The following is a 23,843-nucleotide window of genomic DNA, read 5'->3' on the forward strand; positions in this document are numbered from 1 at the left end:
GTATAATATTTAAAAATGCTATTAATAGGAACCTCCTACTAGGACAATTAACGTTGTGTAACTTTTGTCCCTGGAGAAGGTTAAGTTAAATGGTGATGTCTTATGGGTATAACTTAACTGTACTAGTGGAGAGGTTAGTGCTTCTGACTACCAACCCTCAAAATTGCTGTCTGCTCTCGTGGGAATGTTTCCTGACCCATTTCAGTTGAAGTAAGCCCCTGAAATACTTTAAAAAAGTAAGTATTTCATAAGTTATTTTGACTAAAACATTGAGAAAACTCTGGCACATAAAAGCTGAGGAAGAAGTAGAGACGAGGGGTTTAATTGGTGCAAGCTTATGAAAGTTTTCCACTGCTATGGTGGCCTACAGAGTGCTTATCTTAAGTAGCAGTGGAACACCATTGGACTGATGATGCCAGATTCACCACCACCCTGTTTGTACTGATGATAGTGATGCATTTAAAAATAATTCTGAGTCTTGTCAAGAAGGCTCGCTAACTCATTTACTAGGGACATAAACTAACAATATGTAACTTACAAGACAAAAAGATTTTGGTAGCATTTTGAGTCTGAAGATTGAACAGAAAAGCAATAAATGCATTTTAATGTATTTAAGAGGAAGTCTAATGCCTTCCTTCTGTAAAAATGCCTGCTTTTAGATGCTGCTTCTGGTGGATGGGTGGATTGAACTTTTGTAAGGAAAAGAGACAGATATATAATTCTGTTTATTATTTTTTAAATGTTTTTGAAACAGCTTCATTTTTTTATTTAATTATGTGACAAGTAATGCAGTCAAACAGTCAAGGAATAAATTTGAGAACAAGTGCAGTGATCATCCTTGTAAAGCGGGTCTAATCAGTCTAAGTACAGATGCTGATATTTGTGTTACTCTCTACCTAGAGCAATAGAAGCAAAATATTTCTGTGCTGTGTATATTCTGAGAAGAGGATTTTTCCCTGTTCCCAGAAATAAGAAAATAAACAAAGGGATCATCACAGACTAGGGGAATACAAGGCTGCCAAACTAGAATGTATTGTACATTTGCAGAGGCAGTGGTCTAATCATATTGACAGTCTTAATGTTGTTAATTTGACATAGTTGTCAGCAACACATCTTTTTAAAGGAAAATTTTAGAAAGGTTATGTTTGTTCTGTAGTTTTACAGTGTGTCAGATTATATGGGAAAAAGTTAAAGAAGGAAGCAAGAGTTTAAGCTGTGATGGTGTCAGTGGCTAAATGGCCGTGGGACAAAGCACTTCTTAGCACTTCATTTTTCAGACATTTTATGGTAAAAGTAAAAGCAAGGATCTTAGTCTGACTTGAAAAAGGGAAACCAGTAGAGCAATTGAGTAGTGCTTGTTATAGGTGGCTATAGGCTTGCTGGTTGAAACAGCAGCAGTTGAAGATAATTTTTGCAGGAGTATTCAAAGTGAAATATAAATGAGGCAAAAATTATTTGGGCAGTGTTTGTAAACAGCATAATGCTTGTGTGTTGGCAGGAGCCTTGGCTCTCCTTTCTCTCTTCTAGTCATAATATAACTAATATTACAGTTCTTTTAACTGTTGGACACTATAAAGCAGATCCTAAAAGTATGTGCAGTTTTTTTATGTTGTGGTCTCTGGTCTTGTAGAATTCCAGGTTTCCTCCTTTCAGTGTTTTAGATAACTTTAGAAAGCAAGTAAATTGTGATTATCAGTCTTAAATATCTGAATAAAATTTGGTTTATCGTGATTTGTCTTATTCATTTTGAAAGGAGAAGAGAATATTCTAAGGAACAACCTGACAATTAATTGACTCCATCTACTTCTTTCCTATACTAGCAATAAACATTTCTCGTATATGGGCTGGTGTGTCCTTTGAATGTGTGCGGCATGGTTTTGACAAGCATGGAAAAGAGCATTTCCAAAAGCAAGAAGATTCACATTAGATGAGAACACCTTGAAGATCATTTCTGGTTATTGAAGATCAAAACTCAGACTGATGATACTTAGAATTATTAAGGTTGAAAAAAGATTGAATTCAGCTGTTAACCTAGCGCCCCTGTGGTTGCCACTAGGCCTGATGCTGTACACTTCCAGGGATGGCAATTCCAACACTTCACTGGGCAGTCTGTGCCAATGCCTGACTACTCTTTCAAGGAAGAATTTTTTCCTAGTATCTTATCTAAACTTCCCTTGGTACAACTTCACTCCTTTCAGGTGCTTTTAAAGAGCAGTAAGTTTCTGCTGTGCCTCCATTTCTCCAGGCTGAACACCCCTTGGGTTGAACCCTCCAGGCTAAACAACCAAGTTATGCTCCAGCTTTGTTGTCCTCCTCTGGACTGCCTCCAGCACCTCAGAGTCTTTCTTGCAGTGAGAGGCCCAGAACTGGACATGGCGTTTGAAGCGTGGCCTCCCCAGTGCCTAGTACAGGGGGACAGTCACTGCCCTGGTCCTGCTGGCCGCAGCATTGCTGATCCAGGCCAGCGTGCCATTGGCCTTGGCCACCTGGGCACACACTGGCTTGTATTCAGCTGCTGTTGACCAGCATCCCCTGGCCTCAGCCCATTGATTCAGCCTGCCCAGATCCCTCTGCAGAGCCTTCCTACCTTCCAGCAGGTCAGCACTCCTGCCCAGTGTCATCTGCCAACTTAGCAAGGGGGCCCTCAATCCCCTCATCTGGATCATTGATAAAGATGCTAGAGAGGGCTGATCCCAGTACTGAGCTCTGGGGAGCACCACTGATGATTGACCACCATGGATGTACTGAGCCCTGGGGAGCACCACTGACGATTGACCACCATGGATGTACTGAGCCCTGGGGAGCACCACTGGTGATTGACCACCATGGATGTAGCTCCATTTACCGCCACTTTGGGCCCAGCTAGGAAGCTAGTTCTCTACCCAGGGAACCCTGGTCAAGCCGTGAGCTGCCAGTTTGTCCAGGAGAATACTGGGGCAGATGGTGTCAGAGGCTTTGTTAAGCTCTGGGTAGGCAACATCCATGGCCTTTCCTTCATCCCCCAAGTAATTTTCTTTGCTGGGAAATGAAGGTTATGAGGTGTTTAGGGAGCATTTCTCAATTTCAGGTAGCTTTGAATTTAGAATATATTTAGTATTTCATGAGAAATAATTCAGCCACTGAGAGTATTGGCTGGAGTAACTTAGGAAAATAAGCTTTTAAATAGATGAAAAATGTGCTGAATTTTCAAATTGACATAATAGAAGAAAAACAGCTGAAGCAGTTTTTTTCTGCTTAATTCCTTGCAGGGATGTCTAAAGAGTGATTAAGCATACCTGATGTGAAGTCTAACACAGATACCCTAGGTAAGCAAAATAAGAACTACAAAACCTTTTACAGCTGTCCCAAAGTTAGCTGAGAATTTGTAGCTAGTTCTCCTTGACCTGTGCTGCTCCCCTGTCCCCAGAGCAAGATGAACAGCTTAACACATATCTGCTCCTGAGAGGGGTGACCTTGCTTCTTGCTCATGTGCCTGTGGGCTTGTGTGACTCCAGAGTGACCCGCATCAGCCAGCAGGCTGGGCCAAAAGCAATGGGACAGTTGCAACTGAATTACCTGCTTCCCACCAATAACAATGGAATGGAGGTTTGCCTTCTTCTTGAATCGTCCTTCTTTTCCTCCTTCTCTTAACTTCTAACAGCATATTCTCCCTTCTGGCTGCAATAGAATGAGTCTGACTGCAAAAGAAATCAAGTTCATTGTGCTTACCTAGATGATGTTTGGTGCATTTCTGCCAGCTGAGTTTTCTCTCCTTTTAGTGAGTCGAATTTTCCTACTATGGGGTCAAGACCACTGCACCTTGGTCAGGGTGAGCAGGACCTCCTTCCTGAAAGTGAGCTGTAAATTCTGTTCCAACTGCTTTTGAAATTACTCCTTGACTCGTCAAGTAAGAAAGAAGTTTCTGCCAGTTCAGTTGCTTGAACTGATTTCTCAGGCATTATGTGTATGCTAGCTTATGAAGAGATGAAATTATAAGCCAAAAATGGAAAATGGTATAGGAATGCCTATTTCAGCTCTCCAGATCTGCAACATGAAATGTTGTCTCAGAGTTTATACTTGAAATATTGAAGCTGATTTTTTTCACTGTTATACATTCTCTTCAGAGCAAAGTTACGTGGTTTATTGGAGGTGATTTCAATTAAGATATTTTAGTACAGAGTACTGGCGTTACAAATACTGATTTTGTCAGTGCCCTTTGGTTTAGGGATTGCTGAGTTAAATAAAGCAACAACACACAAAAGAACCTACTTCTGAGTGTTTATGCGAATTGAAAGTGCAAATGTCCAAATATAAAACACCATGTGAGTAATATATAAATTCTTGACAATAATAGTGAGTACATTCCTTTTCCATTGTGTGCATGCCTCACATGCTCAAACTCATGATTTGTGTAGCTTTGACAGCTGGTTCTGCATTCATAAGTTGAACCACCCTGTGCTTGTACCAGACAGCATGAAGAGGTAGGACAGGTTCCACCTTTTCTCCAGCTCCCTCTTCATCATAAGAGTTCAATCTTGTTTATGTACTTGATGCCCTATGTTCATGCAAGTGCAGCTCAAATGAGTCTCTTTTAGATAAGTTTCAAAAATTCTCAGAGGTTTATGCCTCTCTGAGAGCCAGTTTCCCTACGACTGGTGCATCATAGTTGAATACATATGTATTCCTTCACTGCTTTACTCCAAGGTGAAACACGTCAGTTTAAATCACTTTCAGTCTTCAAGCTAAGTTGTTTTACTTAGCTCACATCTTGACTGAGGGCAGTTGCATTTGATTTAGGAGAACTAACCAGCTGGTGCAAATTAATACCTCAAAGTGATTTCTTTGTTACTGTGTAATGAAATAGCACTCATTTCTGGCACTCTGTATGTCAACAGTACAATATTTTGTTGCTAGTATTTGATTTAAAAGAAGAAAACATTGATAAGACACATTGCCTGCCTTGAAAATTCCAAGTGCTCTTTCAATAGTGATTGTGCTGCAGCTCACTGGATGCAGAAGTGGGCTAATAGAGTGTTCCTGCAAGGATGCTGACACCTAGATCTTCCTGGGAGATAATGCTTTTCAGGATAAGCTTCAGTATCATATCTCTATATGCATGCCTGTTATCTTTTGTCCTAATTTAACTAATAATACAGTATGCTAGTGAGTGATTAAGAGAATGGTCTACAGTGCACAAATATTTCTGTATTTCCCCTTTCACACATTAATTAGGCTTTAGTATACCATTGGACACACCTCCAAGGCCTGCAGTTCTTGCTCTAGTCAAAAAATATTTCTCTTTCCAATTTTAAGAGCAGAATTAGCTTGAGTTAAATTTGAGTTAAAAGTGTTATTTTTTTATTTGCATGGCTCATTGGGGAAGTTTCGAGTTTCATTGAGGAGTTGGTAATTCCTAGGAGTTCCAGAAAAGTTAAAGAATGAAAACCAGTATTAGTGTAAGAGTAGTGTCTTTGTTCATACAAGAGGTAGTTATTGCAGTATTTTTAATTTGCTTTTGTCAGTAAAATTGTTTATATGGTGCTTTATAATTTGTGAATGTTCCTTTTAAGTAGTGCCTAGTGAATATTTGTATCTCAATAATATAATACATAATGTATGCCTTGACAAATAAACAAAGCATGTATCAGAATCCTTTCTACTGCATTAATGTGGCAGTGTCTGCTAAACCCCACAAAATTCTTCTTAGGAAGATTTGGGCTCATGCTGTAGCTGCAGTATTGATAATGAAACAGCATCTTTTATTTTAAACACTTATCTTCTGTGTCCCAAGTACTGCTGCCTGTTAGTCACAAAATTGACCTTCAAGCACTCCTGTTAATACTAAAAAAATCTATATGACTCTAGAAGTTAGATTTGCCCCTCTTGATTTGCATTAACCAAAACTGCCTGTGTTCCAGTTTTTTAAGATGTTAAACATGGACCTGCTGATGTCATGGTCAGTACCAGACTCCTGTTCTCACAGTGATTTTATTGTTGCTTTTTGGAAAAGCAGAAGAGGAAAAATAGGAAGTCTCTGTGTGAGTTATTTATATAAAACAATACAAGGTTTTCAAATAGCAAATTATTTATTTTTCTAGTGTAAGCAAACTTTAAATTCTGCAGGGATGTCATCTTCATAAAACTGTGAACGCACTTATGTGAACTATATTTTCCCCAGAATATTTTAACTTTTGAAACTACAGATGTTAAGCATCTTCTTTCCTTTCTTTGACAGGAAATTCTGGTGATTAAAGATCATGGCAACCATAGAGGAACTGGCCCATCAAATTTTTGAACAGCAAATGGGAGAGGTACATAAATTTTGAGTCCTATTTAAGAGAAATTGAATAATAAAATGCACAGACTGACATGTAAAAGCCCAAATCACGAAAGAAAATTTTTGATGCAGGCAAGGCTTCTGGACACTTCCCTCAGAAGGCAGAAGAACCTACTATGTCCATTTTAAAGTTACACTGCAAAGCCTTTTTTGCCAAAGTGCACCCCACAGAAATTAGCAACAATCTAGCAGTGTTTCCACTAAGTCACTAGCTTTGCAGCTTGCTGTCTGAGCCTATAGTGGTTTTCAGGGAGCCATCTGGTTGTGTAATTGCTTTACTCACTTCTAGTTTAAATAGTTGGGACACAGCTTTTACTTTACAACTATGCAACTACTTCATTTGTCATTTTTTGTTTCACTAGTAAAGTTTTGCCGTGTTCTACACTTTCAGATATATGTGCTTGCTATATGTCAAAAGAAAGATTGAGCTCCTCTTTCTGCCGATTTCTAGTTTTGGTTCTCTGTGGCCTGTGTGCAGAATCTATGTACTGCAGCCAGAGAACTGCCAGAGATGCACAGATAGTTTGGGAGTGTGGATATGGGTATACATAGTTATCTAGAAATTTTCAGTACAGCACAGACTATTTAAAATTAGCACCACTTTAAATTAGATAGAGGCAGTAATTTATTTATCTTAAATTTTAGTTTTAACTTGAAATATCCACTCTTGGATTCTTGTCTAGACATAGACTTACTTCCCAAGTAATTTTATTTCCTCTCAGCATTGATTTCAGATGAAAAGGTTGGAGTGGGGGATGGGATGGTTAATTCTACTCTGAATAAATTCTCACAGCTTTTATTTTTCTGATACGAGGTGTTCTGAGTGCTGCAAAGGCTATCTCAAAGGACATAAGTGGTTTATGGGATATAGGATGTTTGTTTGTTATTACTTGTCTTCTTTATTAGGCAAGAACACATGTTTAATGCAGTTTTGTTTTGGGACTATAGTTCTTTCTGAGGTCTAAATAGGGCTGTATTTCCTGTTTAAATTTGTTTGGTTTTGACAGAACAAGGCTAATCAAAGCTAGCTGAAGTGTACATTCCACTCAGATGATGGTGTGATGAAGGTGTTTAGCCTCTGGGGAGTTGTTTCTCAATTTCATAATGTGGTTCCAGGAGACACTGAGCTGACTTGGTATCTCAGTATCTACCATGGGAGAGAGGGTCCTTTTTCTGTTTCTTTCCTTATTAATTTCCCCACCAACAGCAAGCTAATAACCTGTACAAAACAAGTGGAAGGTTTTCTGCTGGGTTAGCATGGAGTAGGGTCTGAGAAGGGTCCAGTGACTACCAGAGCCAGCACAAAGAAGATGGTTGGTAGCCAAAGGAAGGCAGGGGAGAAAACAGGGAGAGTGAAGGTGCAGTGCTGCAGTGAGCTGTAGCTGTTCCTGTTCATGGTGAAATCACAGCTCTACAGTTTTCATGGCTGTTGTATTGTCAGCAGTGTAGATTAGGATTTGTCCTTTAGCAAGGTTTTACTGTGTCTGAGACGGTCACGCTGTATTTGGCAGCAGTGCAGCTTAACCATTCCCCAGTCCTCACTTAGCCACTTATTCTCTCACTATCTAGTCTTGCTCATGTAAGCTCTGTTTGTCATCATGCTGTGTACAAAACTAGTAAAAAAAAAATAATGGCAGCATAGGGGAGGAGGGTCATCTCTCTGCTGGTTGTGATCAGTGTCCTTATTTCATAGGAGGTGGGGCCCAACCAGGCACATGGTTGGAAGGGCTGAAAAGCATCCCTGGGGGCAGTGCAAGCTGGGACTCCTTAAGCCAAAATTGTTGTCAGAGGTCCATGCCATATATGCATGTGCTGCCTGAAAGGTGGAATCAGCAAGGAAAGCAGTCTCACAGGGGCCTCCATGCAATAACTTACATTCCTGCCTACCTACAGGCTATAATTGCTTAGTGGCATTCCTAATCACTGAAAAATCATAGTTTAGGATCTAGAGAGCTTCAGCAGTATTTTTGCTAGCATTTATAGTATTCTTGAATGTTGAAGTAGTTTTAATTGAATTTACAAGAAAAATTTACATGAGTAGAACCTGAAAGGAAGAAGACCTGAAAGGAAAAAGTGTTCCAGTATTGAGGATAATGGAAATGCTTTTGTGTCTCATTGAAATAATGATCAGAAGTGGTTTGTACATAGATTTTGATTTTTTAAATAATATTAATTGTTGTTCATGAAGCATTTTAAATCACAAAATTACTACAACAATTTTACAGTGGTGTTCACAAACATACTTTTTTTCATTTAGGGCTTTTTACATGAAAGCAAAACATTGAAGCAAAATATAACCATGTCTGTATGGGGCATTGTGCAGTGATTGTCGTTGCTCAGATTCTGCCATCTGCTACTCATCTTTTGCTCAGTGCAAGATAATTCCTATTTCTATATCAAGACCACATTTCTTGAATGATGTAGCAAAGCTGTCTGCCAAGAGCATTCTTTCTTTAATCTCTGGCTGCATACACTAAGTTTATGGTGGTTAATTTCCACAGTCCTGCCAGTTTGCTGTAACAGAGGAAAGCTATATCATTGTTGAAACAGTCTGTAACACACATAAAAAGTACAATTTTTAACAAATTTTGCAGTTACTCTTATCGATATTAACTGAAATAAAAAACCTTATAATCTGCATAGATGTAAAACTGTCAAGCTGACGTGTTTTGGGGTTAAAAGTAGTTATACATGGGGATCATGACTTTTTAAGGGAGCAAATGTAAAGCAGTTCTATAATATGTAGCTTATTTTGTAAAACAAAGGTAAATGCACACAAAACTTTAATTGCTTCTTAATCACCACATGTACCTGTCAATTTGAGTGGCTGATGCACAGCTTCAGTGCTTGAAAGGACCTCTCTTGAACTGAAAATGCTGCTTTCTGATGAACAGTTTTTTGTCCTTAAGCAAAGAAGCAGATACTGTTTAAAAGTACTTGTACTCAGAAAAATTGGGTATTTTTAGAAAGCAGTGTCCAGAAATGACTTGGCAGTAGTTTGACAAGCATTTCTTTTGGTGATGCTGGCAGTTTAAGTAATCTCCCCAGCAGATTAGCCTCACTCATTTGCTCTAATGCATCTGCTTCTGAGCATTGTGGAGACTGGATTGAAGAAGGTCTGTGAAGATCTGTACTAAGAATAGCCTTTGTTTGCTGGGCTGCTTTTCAGCTGCATCGGTGCCCTGTTCCAGAGGAGCAAGTAGATTGTGAGACTGCTACCAAAAGTAGCACCTTTTTGGGCAAAATTTCAAAATCAACATAGCCTGATGGGAGCTTGTATTTCTGCTAGAAGGGGAAGTCTTACCCTCCACCCCATCCCTCTCTCATACCGACCTCAAGCTGTGTGTTCTGGCCTGCTTTGGTCTGCTGGTACTAACATTTAGATAATGGTGTGGTTGCAAAATCAGGAAGCTGATCCAGGAGGAACAAAAAGCCTCACAAACTGTTATGAAACAGTGCCTTTACTTCAATATACATATATATTCTCTATATTAAATGGGAGGGGCAGAGGGAAATTAGATGCAGAGAAGTGTTGGTATAATGGTGTAAATACCGGGAATTATTGGTAATAGAAATTTGCAGGATGTTGCAGGCAGTTTTGTGAATAGCAAAAAGGTTTCAGAGTTACCTGGGAATTTAAGGCAAAAATTCCAATTTGAAGGTGTCTGTAAACTCTGTGAAGAGAAATTCGCTTTGTAGTGCAAAAAATCTGACCTTTCTGATTCAGCCTCTACAAATAGCAGCTGTCCTTTATTTTTGATGACAGATAATGTAATGAATAACACAATACCTTCCCCCATATGCCATTGGCTGTAGGCTGTGAAGAATTTTTAAAATACTGGTAATTGTTAAAACACTTCCATGAATTGTGTTTGAGAGCATTCACACAGAGATTTTAATACAAGATACACTGTTTGCAAACTTCACACAATTTATTTGTTTTCCCTGCCTTTGTTAATAGTTCCCCAGTATATAATTCTTTAACAGAAAAACAGAATTGAAACTGCCAATTGCTGTGTTTCCATACAAAAAACCCTTCTGTCATTTCAAGTGAGCCATTTAAGTACATTTTTTGCAAACATAGCACAGCTATGGTGGTAGGTATTGTGTCTCATGAACATCAACAATAGTAAATATTCAGTTCGGTTGGTATACATGGACATGTCAGCAATTAATTGCTTTACTTAAAGTATTTGTAAATTTCACATTGGAAGGTACTTCAAAATGGGTTTAAATCAGAATTTTCTAATTAGAAAAATTAAGGTGTTGAATTAGATAACAACCATCCACATTTTTTATAGAATAAGAGTGTCAGACTTTCCATGGCCTTGTTCAGAGAAACTGGAAGTTGATGAAACCTGAAGGTTTACTGCATTAAGGTAGTGGATCCATTAAAATAGTATATCTGTTGTCAGTCCATTGCATTTGTTTCTTCTTTCTAGGTTACACATTCCCAGGACAGTGGTACTCAAACACTAATGGATGGGACACCACAACGAATACAGATTGTCCCTGCAGATTCGGGCCTCTCTTTATCACAGCGTATACAGGTATGCTTAATTTGATGCATTTTAAAAGCAGAGATGAGCTATTTGCTTCTGCCACTTGCCACATGCAGTTCTTTTTTGTTTTCATCATGTCACTTGCTTTAATGTAAATATTCAGCCCCGGATGGCAGAGACCCTTTCTGTAAAAACAGGAATAAAACAGCATTCCAGTCTTTCCTCACTTTTTCCTTTTTTACTTTTTCCCTCGTAGGAATTTTAACATCCCAAAAATCCTAATCACTGAACAGAAAAATACTTTGTGCAAGTGAAGCTATTCCTTGAAAGTTGAATATTTTGTGTGTTTGGTAGTTCAGCTAAGTTGGAGGATTTCTACATTTTGGAGCAGATGCAGGGAGGGATATACTGCATTGTATCTTTGAAGTAATGAAAAAGTGCAGAGAAACTTAATGTCTGAGAAGAATACTGGTTTTTGGTTGTCCCAACCCATGTTGTATCTCTTGGTATTATAATCCATAACCTGGCCAAGTAATAACCTCCAGCTGAAGTGAGGATAGTGATGTTTTTGGGAATGTAGCTACTTAAATCAACACAGAAATCTGTTTATGGAGAATAGGAACATTTGGGCAATGAAATTTTAAGTTTTATGTCTTAGAAGTCAGTGCAAGTCAGTTTTTTTTTTAATTTTCATTGTAGAGAAAAATATTAACTGCAGAATAAATGTAAAAAAAATTCACAGATATATGTTGTTCATACAAAAGCACGCATTTAAGTGAGCCAGCTGCTATTATAATCTTGGTTGCTTTTCCTTTTACCAGCTTCACTCTAAACATTATCCTCTGTTTTTCTCCTATTTTCCTGCATTATGTTCAAGCTTTCAACCTTCCAAGGCTCTTCACAACCGCCCCCATACATTATGGGGGTTTTTTAGATTTATTACCCCCCCACCTGTGCTCCAGTTGTGGTATGTGTCTTACCAATCCTGTAGGTCTTCATTCTTTCAGCTGCCTCTGCTCCATTTCTACACTTCCTGTACAGCTGTACTTTTTATTAATTAATTTGTGCTCATCAATGAAGCACCATTCTGTCTTCGAAAAGGATAGTAAGCACTTTGGTTGTTGTCTCTTGATGTGTGTGGAACAACACTCAGTCAAAACACTCATCCTTCCTGCAAGAGACATCTACAAACATGTCATTAGTATCAAACTTAGTAATAACGACTCTGCTCAGAGAAGAATTTATGTGAAGAGCAAAGTAGTTTGTAGGAATAAATGTATCTCTGTGAAGTGTCCACCATAAATGTTACATTTAAGAATTTTGAGTATATATTTTCAATCAATATTTTTTCTTTTATTATTATTTAATGCACCTAATTATCTGAAACAATGAAACAGAAAATCCTCAGTAGAAGGTTCTTTAAGCATGTTTCATTAGTCACTCTTAGGGAATGCTAGCATTTCTTCTGGGAGAGAAGTTGAATGTTACGTTTGTTCAACAGGCATTCTGCACAAAATTGCACCTGTCATAAACAAGTGTATTAGTTGTCTGTGTTTAGACATTTTCTTTTTTGTAAAATAGGAACACACAGTTACTGAAGTGTTTAATTTATTGAAATGATGTTCAAATGGAAATCAAAACTTGTTAACAAACAAGGCTTAAAAGCAATAAAGGAAAATAATATCCTCCATTATCATCAGGGTGCTTATATGAAATACATGAGGGTAGTGTATTTTTTATGCAGTCAATCCTGAATTGATACATTCCTGTTTTATAATATTATTGTTTTAGCAATATTGAGTTTCAGATTATTAAGAAAGATCATGTGTTGTCACTGATTCATGGTGGATTTGTGGTGAGAAGATAAGTGTTTTTTCCTCTTCCCTCTGACTATGTTTTTCTCTTACCTTGACATTTAAGTTTTGCAAGTTGTGCTGTGGTGAACTGCTCCACTTTTCAGTGTCCCCATTGCAGTGTAGGTGGAGATTTTGCACGTGTATGGCCATAAGAGGTCAGCTGCAGTCAAGAATGTGCCTAATTGTTAAAACTGCTTTCTCTTATGGCTCTGTCGGTTTTCAGATGCTTGTCAGGTGCAGAAATCACTTGTGCAGGTTGAATAGCTTTGTAAGGATATTAATGTAGCACTATACCTTCTATATCATGTAGTGAAAACTGCCTGGGCATCCTCCTAGAATTGCAGGAACCCATTTGTAGACTGGGTCTCTATTTGTTAAATAGAAGGTGAAATGAACTGGGTGAAGTATCAGTGGTCCTTCTGCCAACTGTCCTGCCATATTTATCTACAAGTACTTTTTTTTTTTTTAAATTACACAGCTGGGCTACAGTAGGAGAAAAGATAACTTAGTATATATTTCCCAAAAATAATTTCAGCTGTAGTTCAAGTTTGTGTCTTTACTCTTTGGGACATGCTGGTTTTTGGGTGTGCTTTTTGTAAAGCTAACTAGTTGGAGTATGTACGTTTTTTAGGGTACTTAAAGTTGTGCTTTTAAGATTCAATAGGGAGACAGATTTTAGTTAAGAGTGTCTTTCAAGAGCAGGTCTGGAAATTCAAACAACAGCGCAGTGTTCTGTTCGGTTTTTGTATATCTATGCACCTGTTGAGCATAATATACATTGGATTTCTCCTAATCCAAATAAAATAGATGCTTGGAAAGAAGGGGAATGGAATTACAGCTACTTCGGAAATAGCCAAAAATTACACAGGAGAAATAAAGATTGTAAATGGAGGAAAATGGAACAAAGAAAAGGAAATTAAGGAGTGAAGGGAAGTGAAAAGGGCAAGGAAATTGGCCTTCTAAAGAATATAGAACCAACCTAAAGGAACTTAAAGACGAAATAATAGTCTGCTGTAGCCATATGTGGTCCCAGACATGAGGCTATATGAAAAAACTGGACAGAAAATTTATCATGTCATTACTTATTGTCATGCTTTAGCATTCTCTTCTCACCTTACACCCCAAATCCCATGATAATTTTTGTTCTTCAGCATTTAGAATTTTATCATTTTATCTGCACTTTTGTCTTAGATTTGCTTTTAGTCATATTTTGTAGAGAAAAAGATTTTTGATCCATTCAAATGTTAAGAGCACAAGGCCACCTGAAGGAAAAACATTTGTTTTGTGCAATGAAACTCATGATTTATGAATATTTGAAAGTGGCAATATTGTGTTATAACTGCTGAAATTGGATACTCATCACTGCTTATCTTTTTAAAATGTAAATTATACACAGGTATTGGGCATTTAGAGAAAGTAATAAGCCTGTTGTGAAGGTTGCAATAGCAAGGTTGGTAAAAAATTCATGTGAAATTATGCCTTGTTCAGTTTCTTTTTGGTTCTCCACCTAGGAAATACAATTAATATTGGCACCCCAATTACGGGGAACAAGTTATGGTAAATATTAGACAACTAAATAAATGTAATCTGTAATAAAAATAAAATTCGTATCTGTAATATGAATGTGGGATATGAATAGGGATGTGTAGATAAACATAAATGTTTGCCTACAGTTTAAAAAACAAGTTAATAGGAGCTATTTTATTGATCTGTAATTCAAAATAGTTTGCAGGAAACAGTCTTTGTAGGACAATTCTCCTTAGTCTCAGAATAAACCATGCAGTTTTCCATATAGGCATTTTTAGGGAGATATGCAGTGACTAAAAGTGAGATTTTTAATGGAATATATGTAGAATCGTGATTGTTTTCTCTGAGGATTATAATCTTCTGACAAAGTTGGCAGAAAGTAGAGGATTATTTAATAAAATTCTGCTGTATTTGTGCTTGAAAACAGGGATAAAATGGAAAAAAACATCCTGTAGATCTGTTCTTTTTCCTTAAAAAAAGAAAAGAAAGGCATTTTAGAAGGTCTTGTTTCACTAATTTATTTTGAAATGTGTATGTAAAAAAAGGTCCCCACAAAATGAAGTCTAAAATGTATATACAAGTGCAACAATATAATTGCTTTTCCTGCTGTTTGCTGCTTACTTTTTTCACTTGGACATCTACGTTTGTGGTTTTAAGAAGTTTTTTGTTGAGTAACCAAACCTAGGTGGTGCTGCAAACACTTCATGTAGAGAGCAGTGAGTTCAAGCTTTAAGATTTGTTATAACCTGATGGGTCTTGGAGCTCAGCTACAGACATGCCTTGAGTTCTGGATGTTAGAATTGTCAAGAGTTTCAGTAGTGTTGTAAAAACATTCATCAGTTGTAAAAATTGAGTACAAACTCAGGTTTTGACTTCTAACACCCTTGACTGAAATGTGTTTCAAATACAGTGAAAATCCAAGTTTTTGCCTGAGTTTAATTCGCTCTTGTGTGACAGAGGGGAAGATGATCCTGCTTCTCAAATGTGAAAGGCAAAATCCCATTTTTTTCAAGTGCCCGGATTGGGTCCAAAAAGTTAAATCACCATAACAATTGAGTAAATGTATTATTAGATTGTCACAGATCAGCAGACGGGCCAGAAGATTCAGATTGTTACATCACTTGATCAGAGCTCAGCAGGCAAGCAGTTCATCTTAACAAATCATGATGGCTCTACCCCAAGCAAGGTGATCCTTGCCAGACAAGATTCCACTCCAGGAAAAGTTATCCTAGCAACTCCAGATGCTGCAGGTGTCAACCAACTGTTTTTTGCATCCCCTGATATATCTGCACAACACATCCAGGTAGATAATCCACTTTATTTCATATTTTTGTTCAAATGGGATAAGAAAAGATGTTTTATTTCCAAATAAGTGTGTCTGGGTTCTCCTTTTTGTTTTTTTAAAGTATAATTTTCTTTGCACTACGACTCACTGTGGATGCTTAAAAATTATGAAAAAACTTTTTTTAGTAAATTTCTTGCTTTTAAAATTTAGATGTTGGCTCATGACATTAGGAAGATTACAGTTATTTTTATTGTCATTTCCAGATTTTGCCACGCCAACAGTCCTTTATTTCTGCTCATTAACTCTACATCTGTTTTCACGTATTGTTGAAAAACATTCACTTTTCTCCATTGTCCTTCTTGCTTAACATCTCCCTTTGCTCGTTTTCCTTTTTGCACACTGCTGCAACTGCTGTTCAGATGTGTGAATTGTAGTCCACAGCAGTGCTCAGACTATTTAATGGGGCAATACATTGCTCCATGGGGGTGAGGAAAGAACACTAATGATTTTGGGTTTGCTAATGTGATAGTGTAACTAGGCAGGGTTGTAACTCCCTTAGCTGGTCCCCAGTGTACCTTAGTCCCATGCACATTGTATGTGCCACTTCTTAAGTTGCCACCCTCCAACTTCCAAGCTTTCTGTCCCACATCCTCAGCCTGGCAGGGACAGGATGGCACTGATGTGAAGAATGTCAAAAACATGCAAGAAGAGTTGGGAGATAGGACTTCCTTCTGCATGAAGTAGGATGTTACTGCATCCAGCTAAAGTACAGTTGCTGCATGTATCCCACCCAGACACATTTATGCTGCTGTTACAATACATCGGTGGTAGACTAGACTACATTCAGGTAGCTGCAGTCCATTTAATCCTGTATCAAACACTTCAACATTATGACCATAAACAGCTGCTTAAGAAAAAATGTTAAAAGATGGCCAAGTAAATAATGATATTTTTGAGGATATCCTTTTACTTCCATTAGCTGAGGATACAGAGCAGCCTCCTGATTTGGAGACTGCAATTAGACCATCATATTTGATAGCTGCTATTAAAGTTAAACAATCTTTTTTTGTTATTTATATAGATCATGTAAGCTTTATTCTGTATAGTATCCTATGGTGGGCCAAGAATACGTTAGATTATTTGACCATCTGAGAGAATTGTTTAATTAGGTGTCTCTTGTACTAGAAGATACTATTAAGGATTTGTGGGGGGGGTTTATAGATCACTACAAAATCCTCTTTTCAGCTGCAGACCCTTTAACTATTCAGTTTGTGCTCTTCTGTGAACCAGTCCACTGTTCACTACCTACATATTGTGTAAGCTTGAAAGAATCTCTGTATTATATAATAGTACTGGTTTTGAAATTCACAGTTCTTTGCAAATGGACACCCTTGGTCCTTGCTCTAAAGAATTTGATTACTGTGAATAGGGGACCAGTAGCAAAAGCAAATCCTGTTGAGAGGCGCTGAAGCCTGCTTGGTGTTATCATACACTTTGCATTTTAGGTAAGCCTCCACAAAAATACAAACCAGTGGGATATGAGTAGTCCACATAAAAAATATTTTTAGAGACAGCTTAAGAGATGAGAAGTATGCCACACTGGTTTATAAGACAAAATTCAGGAAAAGAGGAAAGCTGTAAAAAAAATTGAAAGCTGTAGTTCTGATTGTATCATTTGGGCAAAATAGGTCAGTTTGAGAAGAAACAGGGTATTCTGTCACTCCAGTTAAATTGTTCTGTTGTCCTCTGACATGTATGGGAAGAGATTTTCTTTGTCCATTTAAAATTTCATGAAATACAGAGTACCATTCATTTGCTGTTCACCTGCATCCCTTTGGGATCTTTTGTATTTTCTCCCTCAAATGATCTTTCTGTCTCCAATTTCACCTCTTCTTCTTCTTCTTCTTCACTTGAAATGCCCATTCGTTTGTTCTGTCAAAAATCTCTCTGTTATTGCATCTTCTCTTTACATTGACTCATTTGGCAAGACCCTTTCTCCCATCATCTATTTTAACTTCAGTGGCTCTTTTTCATATTAATAATAAATTTTTATTCTTCATGTTCAAGGTCAGTTAATAAGTTCTCTGAGTCTGGGGTTTTTATCTCCTCATGGGCCAATTCTGTCGTCCTTCCTTATGTGGAACTTCCCATTTCAGTGCAGCTTTAATTTATGGAAGGACTTAGAATTTATGTTTTCTATAATATCATGAAAATACATTACATTAATACTGGAGATTTGAAAGGATCAGTAGGTTTATATTCTCTTAACTCATCATCTTATATTTCTTTAAAAGTTGGTGTTTTTTTAAAGAAAACATACGAGATGAATCTCAGAGACTGTATTGGTAGCAAGGCTAATTAGAAAGAAGTATGCTTGTTAAACTTTCCTACATACATCATCTGTACTATGTTCCAAACTCTAAAAAGCACAATTTCTAAATTTTCTCTGTGGAAGAGAGAGTACTTTCTGTTTTGGTTACTTCCCTTTTTATCAAGAGGTTCTGAACACGCAAAGCAAGAATGTGGAGTCTGGCTTCCCTTTCAGGCACAGTAGAAGTTAAAACTCTTCAAGCTTCTAAACTATATTCTCTTTTGTATGAGAAGAACATTTTTTTCTTTTCTATTTCAAGATGATGTTTGGTTGTTAGTTGTGATTTGTGTGTTCCTTTTTTAAATGGAATTTTTGCTGTGCTTTATTTATGTTGTGGTGGGATAGTTTTCAAAGATTAAGTGAATGTTCTGGTGCCTGCCCTGTAGTACTGGGATTCTAAAATTATGTGCTTAACAAAGCTTTACAGGTACCAGAGAGAAATGAATGAGACAAGACAAGAATATTTTGATAATGTCAAACTGTTACTGAAAGCCAAGCTATATACCAGTTGGAAGTTAAAGGTTGTGTCCAGAGTACATTTACTTTTGATCCATATTTATGTGTATTATAAAAAAAGAAGTTAATAAACCTCTGTGTAGGTCTAGTAGCCTTTGCAAGGAATTTTTTTTGTTCCATCTGTTCAATGCTTCCATCTCTTTTGTACTATCAATGAGCCATTAGTTGATAAATATAAAATTGAACAAACAGTAAGAGTATGCAGATGCTAAAAGTTTTTCAAAGTGTCAGTCCATTTTGCAGAAGTAGTGTTTACAGAAATAAGATCTTGAATTCTTCTCAAAAGCATTACAAATAAAACTCTTGTTCCCTCCTGAAAGAGAGCACAGTGGCATGGCAGGTAGCGACTTTGTCTTTTAAGACCATTAGATGTAATCAAGAAAACATGATACATTGTAGATTTAGTCCCCTGTCTTAGACAAAAACCACTAGCATGAGATATATTTACTATTTCTAGATGGTAAGAAAAATAAAAATTAAATTCTTTCACACTTTTTTTCAGATTTTAACGGATAACTCCCCTAATGAACAGGGCCTAAATAAAGTGTTTGATCTGTGTGTTGTGTGTGGAGACAAAGCATCAGGTATTTGATTTTTTCTTTCTTTTTTTTAAGGTGGTGCAATTTTATAAAAGAAGTTTAAAATTCTTCTGGAGTGGTATAACAGTTTGCATGCATATACATGTATAAATTTCTATACATGCGGTAGAGAATTTCACTAAATGGTACTCTAGTATCCATGGATAGAATTTGTTGTTGTTTTACATAGAATGATAGAATATCCTGAGTTGGAAGGGACCCTCAAGGGTCACTGACGTCCAACTCTTGGCCCTGCTCAGGACACTCCAAGAATCACAGTCTGTGCTTGAGAGCCTTGTCCAAACTCTTCTTGAGCTCTGTCAGGCTGGTGCTGTGACCACTTCCCTGGGGAGCCTGTGCCAGTGCCCAACCACCCTCTGGGTGAAGAATCTTTTTCCTAACATATAACCTAAAATCTCCCTCACCAGGTTCATGCCAATCCCTTGGGTCCTGGCACTGGAGGGAGTTGGTCAGTGCCTGCTCATCCATTTCCCCTTGTGAGGAACCTGCAGACCACTATGAGGTCTCCCTTCAGCAGGGAGCAAACTTGCTAGAAAGTAAAATGTATTAAATGTTTTTTTCAAAAACTTGGCAAATTTTAACATAAAAAATACAGTTGCTAGAGCTCTAAATACTTGTCAGACCTCACCCATCTCAAGCCAAGTTTTGCCAAACTTAAGGCAAAGATCTGATCAGTGTGTTCTAATTGTTAAAACTTCTCTGACCCCCAGAGGAGGGCCGGATTCTCCCTTGAGGGGCCAGAGATCCAAGGAGGTTTTCCTCCTGTGCTGGCCTTGGAATTTTGGGCAGTGGTAATGACTTTGGGGAGAGTGCCACATTCCTCTGAGCAGCTGCAGGTTTTGGGGAGACTCCCTTGTGACAAGCACTGTCATTAAAGCTGCTTTGCAGACACTTCCAAGCCAGAATCCAAGAAGCTACATCAAAAGAGTAGGTGAAGAAGCAGCTGTGGTACTTGGTAGAATGAATATTCGTGATCCAGCTGCCTCTAAAATGTTTCAGACAATATTCTTTTAATACATATGATGCTTTTGAAATTTCACATTTTAGTAGTGATAAAAAGGTTGTCATAAAGTAATCTAGAAGACCTGTCGGAATTTCTAGAAACTTCAGGAAAGACCCTTAAAATGTTTTTTCCTAAATTAGGTTATATTTGTGATTTATTTTGTAATGTGCCATAGGTACTTCAAGGATTCATAAATTAAAATTGTTGTAACTGCCAAGCCTTCAGCAATCCTTATTATTAATGTTTATATTTTATGCAAAATCAAAATTATTTACTTCTAAAATAATTATAAAACTTACTTTTTGTAGTTTATCTTAGAAATTTTTATATTATACAGAAAACTTGCAGAACGGGTCTTCAAAAAAAAAAATTGTACTTATTCTAGATTATTCTTGTTGTTTTACTGCAAGAACTACGGACATACCATTACCCTGTTGGGAAAATTAAAGGTGTAAATAAAGCTTTGAAGTGATTGCCCTATGCTGTCAAATGCCATGTTTGCACTTTCCATGGTTCCATTAGATTTAAGGCATACAATTTCAACAGCTTAACTTCTAATGAGCAATCACAGGGCTTGTCTGTAGGAAAAATTACTAGAGAAATCTATAAATTAATTTTTTTTTTTGCTATGTTTTTACTAGCCTGTTTTCTTAGCCTTTTATAAAACTGCTGTCAACAGATAAGGAAGTAATTTAATAAGCAACTTGCCTGTTTGTAAAATCCTGTTTACAAGTGCTTTGAACTAGAAAAATGGTTCACTTTCTTTTTTATGTTGTTTTATAACCCCAGTATATTTTAAGATCCGCAACCTATGAGGAAAAACAAGTGTTCCTTTTCTGGGTAAAATAGCTAATACTTTGTCTTTAATGAATGTCAAGTCTAAAAAATGAATATGAATCTATAAAATTCATGTCATATTTTCTGTTCCTTTGTAACTAGGGCGTCATTATGGAGCAGTAACCTGTGAGGGATGCAAAGGATTCTTTAAAAGGAGCATACGGAAGAATTTAGTTTATTCCTGCCGAGGAACGAAGGACTGTGTCATTAACAAGCACCACCGGAATCGCTGTCAGTACTGTAGGCTGCAGAGATGCATCGCCTTTGGCATGAAACAAGATTGTAAGTCTGAATAAGAGCAAACTGTTTCACCTGGCAGCTGCTTCATGCTGCAAAAGATATGCTTTGTATGGATACAAATTGTTGTCTTGGTCACATATTTTAAAATCGGTGTATATTTTTCCTTTAAAGGAAGTTTGGCATATCAGAAATTGTGAAATCTTTCAGGCGTTTGCTTTAAAAGCTTAATAAGCTCCATCCCATGTGATCAAAGTGAATGAATTGTTACTCCTACATGGCAAATATCAAACATGTTTTAATTTTTTTGTCCAGTTAAATTTTTTTATGTGTAAATTAAGTTACTGAATTTTTTGAACTCTACCTTCCTTTCAGTTTTTCCATACTGAGATTGCTGCTCAGTTTTGGCAAAGCTCTGCAGAGACAATTATTCACAAGGCAGAGATCCATAGTGATTTGATGTTCAGTTCTTACTGATTCCTGCAGATTCCAAGTTCCTTTCTAGCTTTCCATACATTAGATGTAGTGGTAGTGCAATATCACAGCAGTATCAGAATACTAAATACACAGAAAATCACACAAAACACAAATTCTTCAGACCTAATACTGTGACACTGTTGTAGCACATACAGTATTGGTCTTGTTCTCTGCTCTCTGTCATCCTGCACTTACTTTACTGACCCTGTTGAACTTCTGTGGACATTTCCTCCTTACAGCCCTGCCTCTTTCAGCAGAAATCAGTAACACAGAGGAAATTAATTCAAAAAGGGAGGAAAAGCTGGGGCAGTGAAAGTGGATCTTTACCCTCTAGTTCAGCTGGCAGTAAGTAAGAAAAGGCCCCTCCACAGAAGACTTTTTAAGCAGAACAAAATCACTGGGCTTAGGGATCAGAAGACAGGAAAATAATCTCTGGGTCACGGGGCAATACTGAGTGGGAGAGAGGACTGTTTGGTGATAAGAAGTCTCATTTCTCAATGGGATGGGGAAAGGAAAGAAAACTTAGCATGGTCTTGCACTGTAGCTCCCTCAGTGAGGGTTATTTGTCCCTTGAAGAAGCCTTGGCCTTTTCTCAGCAAAGTGAGACCCTGCTACTGAGCACAGCATTTACAAAGGAAGATGAAATACTTGCCTCCATCTCCCTCCCTTTAAAGCACTGTTTGTGGGTTGCAGGCTGACTTCAATAGCATTGTCAATACTTAAAATTACAACATTTGGGGTTTAAGATACTTACCAGTGTAAAAATTTGAATAGCATCACAGTCTACTGCTATCTTGAAAAGTTTTTAATTTTTTATCTGAAGTTACACATTTTTCACATTTCCACATCTTTCCCATAGGGGTTAATACTGTAAGTTTAATTTTAATGCTCAAAGCAAGGTGATACATCTGTAGGCTAAAGCCCTAATTCATTCCACCTTGTTTCAATGAGTCATTCAAATTAAAAATCCACTTCTCTGAAGTCAGTGACTGTGGGCCAGGGTCTTGTCCAGATTCATCTTAAATGGTGTGAATTCAACTTTGTGAATGTACCTTTCCCTCCGTATTGTCTGAGGTCCTAACTTGAGAAGCTTCTTTAAGTGGATGAAGTTACATGGGTTCAACACAGACCCACGATCCATGGAAAAACGTACCATGAGTTCTTTACAAAGGAAGTGAGAATGTGAGATAGTGAAACTGAGAGAATGAGAAGCTTTAAGCTTCCACTTCGATTCAAATTAAAAATGAGGGGATGTCTCCCTTAACTTTCACTTAAAAATGTTGCATATGTTCCATCTCAGACTTTGACTACTTCATCATTTCACTTAAAACTCATGAAGTTGGTGTGCTGGTTTTATGCAACTTGTTAGCTTGTTGGTTATGGGATATATTTAATATATATATTAGCTATTTTCAGGATTATTATTAAAAACAAAAAAAAAAGTATTATTTCTTATTCTGTAATTCAGGATGATTTAATAGTTGGATATTATTTCTGTAGCTGTACAGTGTGAGAGGAAACCTATTGAAGTGTCAAGAGAAAAATCTTCAAACTGTGCAGCTTCTACAGAAAAGATCTACATTCGGAAAGATCTCCGTAGTCCATTAGCTGCAACCCCAACTTTTGTAACAGACAATGAAACAGCAAGGTATGTAAATTGTATTCAGAAGTGGCTATCTCTATCTTCTGGAAAAAAAATTATTTTAAAATTAATCAGAATTAAAACTTGTGCCGTTTTCTGTCAGATCAACAGGTTTGCTGGAATCAGGAATGTTTGTTAACATTCATCCGTCTGCAATAAAAAGTGAACCTACTGTGCTGATGACTCCAGATAAGGTATGTGCTGATATGACTGGTACAGTAAGTAGAGCTGATTGCTGTAATTGTATATGTAAGGATAGAAGGGTGTTCTATTTGGTTAAATTAATTTTTAAAACACTCCTTTACAATATTCACCACTGCTACAAATGCCTTCTCTTTACAAGAATCCTCTTGGCTTCACACAGTAAAAATACTGAAAACATGACAAAGTAAATGCCCTTCCTTCACATTTTGAGGAGCCTTAAGGGCAGTATTATTTTAATTTTTGCTTTAGGGTAATCCTGACACTTGGCTCGCTCTTTTGTACAAATAAAGTGAGGTGTTCACAATACTTCTTAGGGCACTATCACAGTGCCATTTGTAAATATGGTTCGATTTTTTTTCTCCTGAACCATTATTTTTTTGGCAAAGCTGTTAAGACCTATCTCATCAACAATTTTATGTGTGAACTGTCTTTCCTTTGTTTCCATTTTGTTGCCCTTACTGATCCACCAAA

The 23,843-nt window shown here is 37.3% G+C and overlaps 1 protein-coding gene across 9 annotated transcripts in view; it reads left to right on the forward strand.

Annotated features, from left to right (window-relative positions):
- NR2C1 (nuclear receptor subfamily 2 group C member 1) overlaps window positions 1-23,843 on the forward strand; it is a 53,208-nt gene that overhangs the window by 7,779 nt on the left and 21,586 nt on the right. For 2 of the 9 annotated variants that reach the window (XM_059846770.1, XM_059846772.1), the window contains exons 2-9: window positions 3,249-3,305; window positions 6,215-6,290; window positions 10,759-10,866; window positions 15,274-15,504; window positions 18,876-18,957; window positions 20,915-21,094; window positions 23,027-23,174; window positions 23,272-23,362. In XM_059846770.1, coding sequence (XP_059702753.1) covers window positions 6,237-6,290; window positions 10,759-10,866; window positions 15,274-15,504; window positions 18,876-18,957; window positions 20,915-21,094; window positions 23,027-23,174; window positions 23,272-23,362 — 894 coding nt within the window. In that variant the 5' untranslated portion in view covers window positions 3,249-3,305; window positions 6,215-6,236. The remainder of the gene's footprint in view (window positions 1-3,248; window positions 3,306-6,214; window positions 6,291-10,758; window positions 10,867-15,273; window positions 15,505-18,875; window positions 18,958-20,914; window positions 21,095-23,026; window positions 23,175-23,271; window positions 23,363-23,843) is intronic. The other 7 variants (XM_059846773.1, XM_059846775.1, XM_059846771.1 and 4 more) reach the window with 6 other exon arrangements.

This window comes from Haemorhous mexicanus, chromosome 5, assembly GCF_027477595.1.
Source record: "Haemorhous mexicanus isolate bHaeMex1 chromosome 5, bHaeMex1.pri, whole genome shotgun sequence".
NCBI classification, from domain to species: Eukaryota; Metazoa; Chordata; class Aves; order Passeriformes; family Fringillidae; genus Haemorhous; species Haemorhous mexicanus.